This window comes from Pelophylax lessonae (assembly GCF_965119305.1).
Source record: "Pelophylax lessonae genome assembly, chromosome: 9".
Taxonomy (NCBI): domain Eukaryota; kingdom Metazoa; phylum Chordata; class Amphibia; order Anura; family Ranidae; genus Pelophylax; species Pelophylax lessonae.
In genome coordinates this window covers 22,199,317-22,213,503 of record NC_138776.1, presented here as the reverse complement: position 1 = coordinate 22,213,503, position 14,187 = coordinate 22,199,317, and the positions used below count along the sequence as shown (strand labels likewise).

The 14,187-nt window shown below is 45.8% G+C and overlaps 1 protein-coding gene across 1 annotated transcript in view; it reads left to right on the top strand.

Moving 5' to 3' along the window:
- The window catches only part of PYROXD2 (pyridine nucleotide-disulphide oxidoreductase domain 2), a 179,266-nt gene extending 168,691 nt beyond the window's left edge, over positions 1 to 10,575 (top strand). Inside the window, exon 16 of the mRNA XM_082268370.1 lies at positions 10,431 to 10,575. Within this exon, the coding sequence (XP_082124496.1) occupies positions 10,431 to 10,504 (74 nt within the window). The 3' untranslated portion in view covers positions 10,505 to 10,575. The remainder of the gene's footprint in view (positions 1 to 10,430) is intronic.
- Positions 10,576 to 14,187: the final 3,612 nt, after the last annotated feature.

Here is a 14,187-nt window from a genome sequence, read left to right as displayed (position 1 = left end):
CCAAATCCAGGTGTGAAAGACTTGTTGCATCTTTCCCAAAAAGACTCCTGGCTGTATTAGATCAAAAGGGGGCTTCTACTAAATACTGAGCAAAGGGTCTGAATACTTAGGACCATGTGATATTTCAGTTTTTCTTTTTTAATAAATCTGCAACAATGTCAACAATTCTGTGTTTTTCTGTCAGTATGGGGTGCTATGTGTACATTCATGAGGAAGAAGAATGAACTTAAATGATTTTAGCAAATGGCTGCAATATAACAAAGAGTGAAACATTTAAGGGGGTCTGAATACTTTCCGTACCCACTGTATATATACATAAAAGTACAGTAAAACTGCAGGAAAGGGAACTGGGGGGGGGGGGGCAAACTAATGTGAATTTATTTTATTTTGAATTGTATCAGTGTGTTTGGTGTGTTTTACATTTGAATTTGCCGCTGGTTCCACCCCCCTGCGAATGTTACGTCGCAGGAGAAGGAAGCCGGGGCACACAGAGGATCAGGAGGAAGATCCGCTGCCGCACACCGCCGGGATACATCGCTGGATCCCGGTGACAAGGTAAGTCACCCCTCTACCAGGATCCAGCAAGCTTCCTAGCGGTACCCTGAGTGTGGCTCGGGGTTACCGCTTTTGCCACTGAAATTTAACCCCGAGCCACGCTCGGGAATACCGCTAGGAAGGTTAAACTATTTTGCGTACCTGAACGAATATGTGTTATTAAATGTCAATCCAGGAAGCCCACAGATGGATAAAAAGGCATAAAGAAGAGGATCATCATAGGGAAGAGAGGAGTCTTGTGTCTGAATGGCCAAGTCTAAGTCTATCAAGCGGATGAATATGTCACAACACTGGATTTGTGCTTTAGACATACAATATCTCACAAAAGTAAGTACACCCCTCACATTTTTGTAACTATTTTATTCTATCTTTTCATGTGACAACACTGAAGAAATGACTCTTACATTTGCTGTCCCCTCAAAATAACTCAACACAAAGCCGTTATTGTCTAAACCGCTGGCAACAAAAGTGAGTACACCCCTAAGTGACAATGTCCAAATTGGGCCCAAAGTGTCAATATTTTGTGTGGCCACCATTATTTTCCAGCACTGCCTTAACCCTCTTGGGCATGGAGTTCACCAGAGCTTCACAGGTTGCCACTGGAATCCTCTTCCACTCCTCCATGATGACATCACAGAGCTGGTGGATGTTAGAGACCTTGCGCTCCTCCACCTTCCATTTGAGGATGCCACACAGATGCTCAATAGGGTTTAGGTCTGGAGACATGCTTGCCCAGTCCATCACCTGTACCCTCAGCTTCTTTAGCAAGGCAGTGATTGTCTTGGAGGTGTGTTTGAGGTCGTTATCATGTTGGAATACTGCCCTGCAGCCCAGTCTCTGAAGGGAGGGGATCATGCTCTGCTTCAGTATGTCACAGTACATGTTGGCATTCATGGTTCCCTCAATGAACTGTAGCTCCCCAGTGCCGGCAGCACTCATGCAGACCCAGACCATGACACTCCCACCACCATGCTTGACTGTAGGCAAGACACACTTGTCTTTGTACTCCTCACCTGGTTGCCGCCACACACGCTTGACACCATCTGAACCAAATAAGTTTATCTTGGTCTCATCAGACCATAGGACATGATTCCAGTAATCCATGTCCTTTGTCTGCTTGTCTTCTTGTGCATCATCCTTAGAAGAGGCTTCCTTCTGGGACGACAGCCATGCAGACCAATTTGATGTAGTGTGCAGCGTATGGTCTGAGCACTGACAGGCTGACCCCCCACCCCTTCGACCTCCGCAGCAATGCTGGCAGCACTCATACGTCTATTCCCCAAAGACAACTTCTGGATATGACGCTGAGCACGTGCACTCAACTTCTTTGGTCGACCATGGCGAGGCCTGTTCTGAGTGGAACCTGTCCTGTTAATCCACTGTATGGTCTTGGCCACCGTGCTGCAGCTCAGTTTCAGGGTCTTGGCAATCTTCTTATAGTCTGGGCCAACTTTATATACAATAACAAAGATCTTTATGTACAGCAACAATTCTTTTTTTCAGATCCTCAGAGAGTTCTTTGCCATGAGGTGCCATGTTGAACTTCCAGTGACCAGTAGGGGAGAGTGAGAGTGATAACACCAAATTTAACACATCGCTCCCCATTCACATCTGAGACCTTGTAACACTAACAAGTCACATGACAGTGGGGGGGGGGGTGTGGCTAAATGGGCCCAATTTGGACATTGTCACTTAGGGGTGTACTCACTTTTTGTTGCCAGTGGTTTAGACATTAATGGCTGTGTGTTGAGTTATTTTGAGGGGACAGCAAATTTACACTGTTCTACAATGTAAAGTAGTGAGTGTACAGCTTGTATCAAAGTGTAATTTCTTCAGTGTTGTCACATGAAAAGATATAATAAAATATTTACAAAAATGTGAGGGGTGTACTCACTTCTGTGAGATTATATATATATATATATACAGTATATATATAATATATATATATATATATATATATATATATATATATATATGTATATATAGTTCCTGCTACTGCCTGCGTAAATGAGTTTAACCACTTGGCCTCTGGAAGATTTTACCCCCTTCATGACCAGGCCATCTTTTGCTATTCAGCACTGCGCTACTTTAACTTTACATTGTAGCAAAGTGTCATTTCTTCAGTGTTGTCACATGAAAAGATATAATAAAATATTTACAAAAATGTAAGGGGTGTACTCACTTTTGTGAAATACTGTATATATACACACACATATATACAGTATATCTTTATTTGATTAATAATTCTTCTGAGCGTTTTCTTGCTGCCGGCACCTAACCGGTCTGATGACTTCTTTGCCTTGAGAAATCGTTCCTGTTTTATTATTATCTGTGGAAGACAAATCTGTGTTTACATGGCAACAAGCAAGAATGCTGATTGCACGACTGATTGAAGCTGGCATTGCGGTTGTCGGTTGTAGCTGGTTTTGGTCCTGATATTTCTGCACGTCTGGCAGCTTCCTCTTTTTAATGTTAATGATATGATTAGAGGAAGTGGAGATCTTTGTGTTTTGCATTCGTCCTCATGTAAGGAAAGAACACTTCACTTGATTTGTTGAGCGTTCATTCATTGTACCGGGTTGTTTAGCATTGATTTTCAAATGTTATCATTGTTACATTTCATTCATTCTAAAGATACACTATGTTGCCAAAAGTATTGGGACGCCTGCCTTTACAAGCACATGAACTTTAATGGCACCGCAGTCTTAGCCCGTAGGGTTCAATATTGAGTTGGCCCACCCTTTGCAGCTATAACAGCTTCAACTCTTCTGGGAAGGCTGTCCACAAGGTTTAGGAGTGTCTATGGGAATGTTTCACCATTCTTCCAGAAGCGCATTTGTGAGGTCAGGCACTGATGTTAGACGAGAGGGCCTGGCTTGCAGTCTCCACTCTAATTCATCCAAAAGGTGTTCTATCGGGTTGAGGTCAGGACTCTGTGCAGGCCAGTCAAGTTCCTCCCCCTCTAAACTCCTTCATCCATGTCTTTATGGACCTTGCTTTGTGCACTGGTGGGCAGTCATGTTGGAACAGGAAGGGGCCATCCCCAAACTGTTCCCACAAAGTTGGTAGCATGAAATTGCCCAAAATGTCTTGGTATGCTGACACCCTTTACTGGAAGCAAGGGGCCAAGCCCAACCTCCGAAAAACAACCCCACACCATAATCCCTCTCCACCAAATGATGTGGACCAGTGCACGGGGCGAGGTCCATAAAGACAGGGATGAGGGATTTTGGGGTGGAGGAACTTGACTGACCTGCACAGAGTCCTGACCTCAACCAGATAGAACACCTTTGGGATAAATTAGAGTTAAAGCTGTTATAGCTGCAAAGGGTGGGCCAACTCAATATTATACCCTATGGACTAAGACTGGGATGCCAGTAAAGTTCACGTGTATGTAAAGGCAGGCGTCCCAATACTTTTGACAATATAGTGTATGTGCAAACATGATACGAGTAACATAAGTATATAAAATATATACTAAATATAAAATATATTTCTAAAGGTGCTATTGACATGAAATTTTCACCACATGTCGGTAACAACCCATTCAATCCATACATACAAAGACACCAAAACATATAAGTTCAGAAATGAAGGTATAGGTAAGAAAATGGAATGACAGAGGGAAAAAGTATTGAACACATGTAGAAAGGGAGGTGAAAAAAGGCATGGAAAGACACCGGCTGAAATCTAACAGTAATCCTGCCCCTTGTAGGTGCAAATTATTATCAGCTGGTTGAGTCTCAAATGATGGCCTATAAAAAGGTGTCTCATTACCAAGGTATCACACAAGAAACATCTCATGATGGGTAAAAGCAGAGAGTTCTCTCAAGACCTTCGGAACCTTATTGTTCCAAAACATACTGATAGCATTGGTTACGGAACAATTTCTAAACTTCTGAATTTTCCAGTGAGCACTGTTGGGGCCTTAACCTGGAAGTAGAAAGAACATCATTTCACCATAAACTGGCCACGATCAGGTGTTCCTCGCAAGATTTCTGACTAAGGAGTGAAAAGAATAATCAGAGGAGTTGTCCATGAGCCAAAGACCACTTGTGGAGAGCTTCAGATTCCAATGAGGCTCTAATCGGCTTCAAAAACGGGTGGGCTCGGGGCTCAGAGCACTGCACCCTGAGCCCACCCAGATGTGTAACAATAGGGAATGAATATTCGTTATTATCACACTGATTCTCCTCTCAGCCAACCTGCGCTCTGTCCTTGTCCTCAACTAGCACTGTCAATGGCGGGGACTTTTTACTTCTCTTCACTAGGAATCATTTAAGCATGTCTGTGGCTGAAGCGATGCAGCCTTTCTACAGGGCATCAGAGTGGCCCAGGGGGCAATTGCCCCCCTGCCTCCTGACCCAGTCCTCCCCTGTACCTGTATACGGGGCCCGGAGGGGCCACAGCTCACACACAGAGCAATCCTATTTATTGTAGGAGAGGATGGAGGAGTACAAAGTATCATCTCTAGATGGTGAAATCTACAACCAATAAATGTGATCGGCAATGAGAATTAATTTCTCTTCTCAGCGATTCTCCATAATTAGGAAATCAACAGATCTTCCTTCAGATTGTTACATTGTATACAAGTATCGATGGATAAGGCCCCTTTCACATGATCGGACCGATCAGGTCCCCCTGTCCGTTTTTCACGTGGACCTGATCAGGCCACCCATTCTCCTCTGGGTGTCCGCTGACACCCATCTGTCATCCGATCCGACAAGATCCGCTGAAAACAGACAGATGGCGATACGTTCGCCATCCATCCAGCGGGTCGGATCGGATGAAAACGGTTGCTGTCCGTTTTCATCCGATCTCCCCATAGAGGCGAGCGGGACTCAGATGGGTCCACACAGTGAGCGGAGACAGACCTGTCATCCGCCTGCTCAGCGGGGATCAACGGAGCGATTCCTACTGAGCTAGCGGAGTCCGACGAGCGAATCCACTCCGTGAGAAAGGGTCCTAACAGACAGGGCGCACATTCGCACCTTTACTGGATACAGATGGGTTTTTCTGTTCAATATATTTTTCTTCTCACTTTTTTATGGGTTTTTTTCCAAGATTTTTTATTTAGAAAATTAGGATTGGTTCACACTGGTGCAATGTGGGAAACCCTGTGCGGGTTCCCGAATTGCACCTGAACTGTTTACTCTAATATCTGCGAACTGCTGCGGGTGTCAATGTAAGTTAATGACACCCCCAGATCGTTTCGCAGATCGCAGTGAAATGGTGCAGGAATTGGATCACATAGGTGTGAACACCCATGTGATCCGATTCTAATGCGGACCAAAAAAAAAAAAGGGTCCTTCATCATTTTTGGTGCACATGGTGCAAATGCAATACGATTTCAGCCATACGGCTGAATTCGCATCTCGCAGCCATACGGCTGAATTCGCATCTCGCAGCCATACGGCTGAATTCGCATCACACAGACATGGCATGTGATCTGCACAGCAATACAGTTTGAATCACATGCAATGTTTGTGATCGCACCAGTGTGAATTGAGCTTTACACTGCTAAAATTAGAAAAAGAAGACTCAGCTCAAAAAAATAAATTGTATTTATAGACAGAATCCGAAACATTGTTACATTCCCATGTAGTGGAGCAGAGACGTATCAACCAAACCGGCACCCTGTGATTTCAGATTTCATTAATTACTTTCTTCTCTGGGGGGCACTCAGGGTCCCAGTCACCATCTTCTTATCTAAAGTCATCAGGGGGCCAGCTGTCTTCTCCGGTCTCTTTGTGCCAGCTGATCGCCCTTATGACATGCAGTGGTGAGTTCCTGGTGCTGCTGGTTGTCTCAGAGACTCCAGAGATGTGTGACATCAGTATGCTGGGGGGGGTTGACATCTTTCTCACCTAGGAAAGAAAATAGGAAGTGCAAAACAGGTGCTACAGAATAGACACTCAAAGTGGAACTAAACTCGCTCAACCAACATGAACTCTGTAGTCCTTATGCCAGGGGTGTAACTACAGGGGTCACCATTGAGACCCAGCCCCATGCTCCAGGGGGCCCTGTGGCACCCCTCTACATCTGGACAGGAGGGGCAGCATATAGAAGAACTGATGCCCTCCATGTTCTACCTGCAGCCACTCAATACCTGCTTCTCCTCTTCTCCCTCCTGCAGGCATTCAACGGCTGCAGGAGGAACATGGAGGGCATCAGCTCCTCTATATGCTGCCCCTCCTGTCCAGCTTCCTTCTGCTGCCCATGGCCCCTCTGCTTTCTCTTGGCCCCCCTGTGATCTTCCCTGGCAACTTCTGTGCTCTCTCCATTCCCCCCTTTGTTGGCTGTTCTCCAGTCCCCCCTGTGCTGTTTCCAGCCCCCATGATCTCTACTGCCCCCCCCCACCCTCTCCGGTCCCTAATGGTCCTAGGCAGAGACAGTGCAGTTAAAACAGGTAATCAGACAGGTCAGGTCAGGAAACCAGAAGTCAGCATAGTCAGGAGCAAAAACAGGAACAGGCATCAGAAGAAAAGTCAGCCAGGACAAGTCATTCACAGGAATACACTGGAGATCATAGACCACTCAAGGGCACAGAGGAAATGAGCAAAGCTGTTTAAATAGCAAAAAAGGGGCTGGCTGTAGGCTGGGCTAATAAGGAAGGTAATGGTAACCAGGTGAGTCATTATGGAAAGAATGAGTGGTTGGTAATTAACTGACAGCTGAGCAGCCTTTGTGCACTGAAAGAAAAGAGCTGCTTGTAAATAGTAGGAGGCAAGCCCTGACAGCTAAACCGTGCTAAACATGGCCCCGCCCCAACTTTTTGGAGACATGTTGCTGCCATCAATTTCACAATTGCCTGATTTTTTCTTAAAATTGTCCAGTTTAAACATTTAATATATTTTCTATTGTGAAATAAATATGGGTTTATAAAATTTGCAGATCATTGCATTCTTTTTTTATGTAGATTTTACACAGCGCCCGACTTTTTTGGAATAAGGGTTGTAGAAGACACACCTACAATATACCTCCACATTCTACAGTTCGACGGAAAGTATTCACAGCACTTCACTTTTTTTTTCACATTTTGTTATGTTACAGTCTTATTCCAAAATTGATTAAATTCATTATTTTCCTCAAAATTCTACAAACAATCCCCTATAATGACAATGTGAAAGACGCTTGTTTGAAATCTTTGCAAATTTACTACAAATAAAAAAGGAAAAAATCCCATGTACATAAGTATCACAGCCTTTGCCATGACAAGCAAATTTGAGCTCAGAGGCATCCTGTTTCCACTAATCATCCTTTAGATGTTTCTATGACTTGATTGGACTCCACCTGTTGTAAATTCAGTTGATTGGACATGATTTGGAAAGGCACACACCTGTCTATATAAGGTCCCACAGTTACCAGTGCATGTCAGAGCACAAACCAAGCCATGAAGTCCAAGAATTGTCTGTAGACCTACGAGACAGAATTGTATGGAGGGGCACAGATCTGGGGAAGGGTACAGAAGAATTTCTGCAGCATTGAAGGTTCCAATAAGCACAGTGGCCTCCATTATCCGTAAATGGAAGAAGTTTGGAACCACCAGGACTCTTTCTAGAGCGGGCTGCCTGGCCAAACTGAGCGATCGGGGAAGAAGGGTCTTAGTCATGAAGGTGACCAAGAACCCGATGATCACTCTGGCAGAGCTCCAGCATTTCTGGGGAAGGGTACAGAAGAATTTCTGCTGCATTGAAGGTTCCAATGAGCACAGTGGCCTCCATTATCCGTAAATGGAAGAAGTTTGGAACCACCAGGACTCTTCCTAGAGTGGGCTGCCCGGCCAAACTGAGCGATCGGGGAAGAAGGGTCTTAGTCATGAAGGTGACCAAGAACCCGATGAACACTCTGGCAGAGCTCCAGCATTTCTGGGGAAGGGTACAGAAGAATTTCTGCTGCATTGAAGGTTCCAATAAGCACAGTGGCCTCCATTATCCGTAAATGGAAGAAGTTTGGAACCACCAGGACTCTTCCTAGAGTGGGCTGCCCGGCCAAACTGAGCGATCGGGGAAGAAGGGTCTTAGTCATGAAGGTGACCAGGAACCCGATGATCATTCTGACAGAGCTCCAGCATTTCTCTGTAAGGAGAGAGGAGAACCTTCCAGAAGAACAACCATCTCTGCAGCACTCCACCAATCAGGCCTGTATGGTTGAGTGGCCAGACAGAGGCCACTCCTCAGTAAAAGGCACGACAGTCCACCTGGAGTTTGCCAAAAGGCACCTGAAGGACTCTCAGACCATGAGAAACAAAATTCTCTGGTCTGATGAAACAAAGATCAAACTCTTTGGCCTAAATGGCAAGCGTCATGTCTGGAGAAAACCAGGCACCGCTCATCACCTGGCCAATACCATCCCTACAGTTAAGCATGGTGGAGGCAGCATCATGCTGTGGGGATGTTTTTCAGTGGCAGGAACTAGGAGACTAGTCAGGATCGAGGGTAAGATGAATTCAGCAATGTACAGAGAAATCCTTGATGAAAACCTGTTCCAGAGCGCTCTGGACCTTAGACTGGGGTGAAGGTTCATCTTCCAACAGGAAAACGACCCTAAGCACACAGCCAAGATAATAAAAGAGTGGCTATGGGACAACTCTGTGAATATCCTTGAGTGGCCCAGCCAGAGCCCAGACTTGAACCTGATTGAACATCTCTGGAGAGATCTGAAAATGGCTGTGCACCGACGCTCCCCGTCCAACCTGATGGAGCTTGAGGAGTCCTGCAAAGAAGAATGGGAGAAACTGCCAAAAAATAGGTGTTGCCAAGCTTGTAGCATCATACTCAAAAAGACTTGAGGCTGTGTGCGCTATTCTTTTTTAATATACATGTTGCTTGGTCCATAGCTGCACCGGCTTTAGATATACAAGTTCAGGGTTTGCTCCCCCAATTTTTTGCCTGTAATTGGTGCCGAAGGGGCTTCACCAAAGCATTGAGCAAAGGCTGTGATACTTATGTACATGTAATGTTTTTTCGTTTTTTATTTTTAATAAATTTGCAAAGATTTCAAACAAACTTCTTTCACGTTTGGGGTATTGTTTGTAGAATTTTGAGGAAAATAATGAATTTATTCAATTTTGGAATAAGGCTGTAACATAAGAAAATGTGGAAAAAGACAAGCACTGTGAATACTTTCCGGTTGCCCTGTAAATAACATTGTGTCTGCTAAAGCTGTGTATCATAAACTATCAAATGTTTTCCTTTTAAAATACTACTTTCACTTTTTTATCCTTTTTTTTTGCATCCCTGTGATGCTGATCTCCTGCAGCCTCTTTCAGTCTACTTGCCCCAGAACCAGCTCCCATTATTGCTGTGTATTGGCTTCCTGATAGTAACAATGATGGATTACCTACCTATAATGTGTGTTGATAGGAGTGCTAATGGCTTCACATGATAGGATGACAACTCCGAAACAAAACTGGGGGCAGTGACAGAGTGTTGTCACCCAACAACAGGAAGTGGATGCAAAACTGGGGGCGGTGACAGAGTGTTGTCACCCAACAACAGGAAGTGGATGCACGAGGATCCTCATGGCGGCAGCGTCGGGTATTCTTTTAGTCAAAGCTGCAGATTTAGAAAGATTGAAATAACATAATAAATCTTCCAGGAGGATTTAGTGATTGGGGTTAGATCTTAATCTATAGTGTGTGAGGTGTCACTGCCATAATTATTAATGCCGTATTGGTGGTCAGATGACGCAGGATCCGCCATTACATGATCAGAATCAATGGCTAAAGCTCCACCCCTCTATGGACCAACAAAGACAACTAAAGGAGAAAATAAAATACAAAGGATCCGATAAAATATTTATCCATCAAATCTCCCTGACTGCGGAGTGCTCCTCTATAAAGACATTGAACAATGCTTATTTTTTCCCTTTAGGGGGCGGAGTCATGGGAGCGTCAGGGCGTAACGCAGCTATAGTGGCGATGAAAGACCTAAAGAGGGCGCAGTAATGTCGGGAGTCGTCTGCATTGAAGAACTGAAGATTTTTCCTTTTTGAAAAAATAAAAACCAACTCTTTGTATCTGTGTGTTGTGTCTACTTATTATAGATTTCTACAACTCCCACAATCCTCCATTGGGGGGCGCACTATAGAAGTGAAGTGACTCTCCCCTCCCCTCCAATACAGGAGGTGGGCAAAACTGAATGGGGGACCCCAAATTGTCTACTGAGGGCCAAATAATGTCTAGTGAAATTGGGAAGGGGAGACAGCGCTCAAAGATATTCAAGTGTCTTAACCAGTTGCCGACCGCCGCACGACTATTTACTGCGGCGGTCAGCCCCTCACAGGCAGAGTGACGTAGTACTACGTCGCTAGCCTGTGAGGGTCTAGGGAGCGAGCGCACGCCCCCGGAGGCGCGCTCCCGCTCCCGAGTGGTCACGGACCCCCCCGCGTGAGTGACCGGCGGACATGATCGTCCGCCGGTCATTTACGATTGTCGGTGGAGAGGGAGAAAGGCAGGCGACTATTGTAAACAAGCCGCCTGTCATTCTCCCCGGTGTATGAATGATGATCATACGGTTCTACTATGTAGGACCATTGATCACTGTTCATACATCTCAAGCCACATCCAATCACAGTTAGAACCACGCCCCTAGGGACACACATAGCCCCTCCCTCGCAAAAAAGTTAACCCCTTCCCTGCCAGTGTCATTTTTACAGTAACAGTGCATATGTATAGCACTAATTACTGATGTCACTGGTAACCCCAAAAGTGTCAAAAATGTCAGTCAAGGGTCTGATCTGTCAGCCGCAATGTCGCAGTACCGCAAAAAAAAATCGCAGATCGCCGCCATTACGCGTTAAAAAAAAAAACAACAAAAATGACAAAAATCGTTCCCTTTGTTAGTAAACGCGATAACTTTTGCGCAAACCAATCAAAATACGCTTTTTGCGATTTTTTTACCAAACATATGTAGCATAAAACAAATTGGCCAAAAATGTTAAAAAATTTTGATTTTACATTTTTTGGGGGGGAATTTCATAAAAAAATGTCAAAAATATTGTTATTTTTGCAAAATTGACGCTCTTTTTTTGTTTATAGCGCATGATCAAAAAATCGCACAGGTGATCAAATACCACCAAAAGAAAGCTCTGTTTGTGGGAGAAAAAGGACGTCAAATTCGTTTAGGTACAGCGTCGCACGACCGCGCAATTGTCCGTTAAAATCACGCAGTGCCGAATTGCAAAATAGGCCCTGGTCAGGAAGGGGGTAAAATCTTCCAGGGCTTAAGTGGTTAATAAACACCATCAACTACAAATTATAAATTGACAATTCACATAAATTATACCAATGCACTTAAATCAAAACCTTTAAAGAGTGAACCCCCAACTGGTTCTTCAGAGTATTAAAACTTAAAGTGTCCGTGTTTGGTAATAAATAGTTCAAATATAAGGTGCTGGTGCAAATGTGCAATAAATCAAGATAATTCCAAAGTGCTGCGTGCTCAGTGCAAAGGAACGTCCACATGCAGTGTCAAACACTGGGGGGGAATCCGTCACCGAGTTATGCACCCACTTACCAGACGACCCCTTGGGGTCTAGCTCGGGTAAATGGTCTTTGGAATGGTTCCTATTCTTCCCACAACCGTTCCCTATGTGAATCCCACTGGGATATATTTGAGGATCCATTCCACTATCCTGGAGGAACCGGATGGCACGTCCACTGTATGTCCTCTTGGTGGATGTGGTGTTCTCAAATGGGGCACAAGGAAGTAGGGAGACTCTTGGTGTAGTATGTACAAACATTGTTTAATCAAAAATAGTAGGCACATTTAAAACTCAGAAAGTTCGGCTAAAACCAGGAAACAATGCGGTGGCCGGTATGCGTTCCGGCTGCATTTCAGTAGTCGGAAGTGACGTGGTCATAGTGCGTGATCCGACGCGTTTCGTCATCAAACGTATGACGTCTTTAGGGATCCCTGACACCATCCTCTGCTCTACTGACACCGTCCTCTGCTCTACTGTCACTGTCCTCTGCCCTACTGACACAGTCCACTGCCCTACTGACACAGTCCACTGCCCTACTTACACCATCCACTGCTCTACTGACACCGTCCTCTGCTCTACTGACACCATCCACTGCCCTACTGACACCATTCACTGCTCTACTGACACCGTCCTCTGCTCTACTGACACCGCCCTCTGCTCTACTGACACCATCCACTGCCCTACTGACACCGTCCACTGCCCTACTGACACCATCCTCTGCTCTACTGACACCGTCCTCTGCCCTACTGACACCATCCACTGCCCTACTGACACCGTCCACTGCCCTACTGACACCGTCCACTGCTCTAATGACACCGTCCACTGCCCTACTGACACCGTCCTCTGCCCTACTGACACCGTTCACTGCTCTACTGACACTGTCCACTGCCCTACTGACACCGTCCACTGCCCTACTGACACCATTCACTGCCCTACTGACACCGTCCTCTGCTCTACTGACACCATTCACTGCCCTACTGACACCATCCTCTGCTCTACTGACACCATTCACTGCTCTACTGACACCATCCTCTGCTCTACTGACACCATCCACTGCCCTACTGACACCATTCACTGCTCTACTGACACCGTCCTCTGCTCTACTGACACCGCCCTCTGCTCTACTGACACCATCCACTGCCCTACTGACACCGTCCACTGCCCTACTGACACCATCCTCTGCTCTACTGACACCGTCCTCTGCCCTACTGACACCATCCACTGCCCTACTGACACCGTCCACTGCCCTACTGACACCGTCCACTGCTCTAATGACACCGTCCACTGCCCTACTGACACCGTCCTCTGCCCTACTGACACCGTTCACTGCTCTACTGACACTGTCCACTGCCCTACTGACACCGTCCACTGCCCTACTGACACCATTCACTGCCCTACTGACACCGTCCTCTGCTCTACTGACACCATTCACTGCCCTACTGACACCATCCTCTGCTCTACTGACACCATTCACTGCTCTACTGACACCGTCCTCTGCCCTACTGACACCGTCCTCTGCCCTACTGACACTGTCCACTGCTCTACTGACACAGTCCACTGCCCTTCTGACACTGTCCACTGCCCTACTGACACCGTCCACTGCTCTACTGACACCATCCACTGCCCTACTGAAACCGTCCACTGCCCTACTGACACCATCCACTGCTCTACTGACACCGTCCACTGCCCTACTGACACCTTCCACTGCCCTACTGACACCATCCACTGCCCTACTGACACCATCCTCTGCCCTACTGACACCGTCCACTGCCCTACTGACACCGTCTACTGCCCTACTGACATTTCCCTGGAACTAAGGGGTCAAGCCCAACCCCTGAAAAACAACCCCACACCATAATCCCCCCTCCACCAAATGATTTTGACCAGTGCACAAAGCAAGGTCCATAAAGACATGGATGAGTGAGTTTGGGGGTGGAGGAACTTGACTGGCCTGCACAGAGTCCTGAGCTCAACCCGATAGAACACCTTTGGGATGAATTAGAGCGGAGACTAGGGTTGCCTCCTCATCCCTTTAAACCCTAACAGAAAAACACAGAGGTGATCAAATACCACCAAAAGAAAGCTCCATTAGTGAGAAAAAAGACATACATTTTATTTCGGTACAGTGTCGCGCAATTGTCAAAG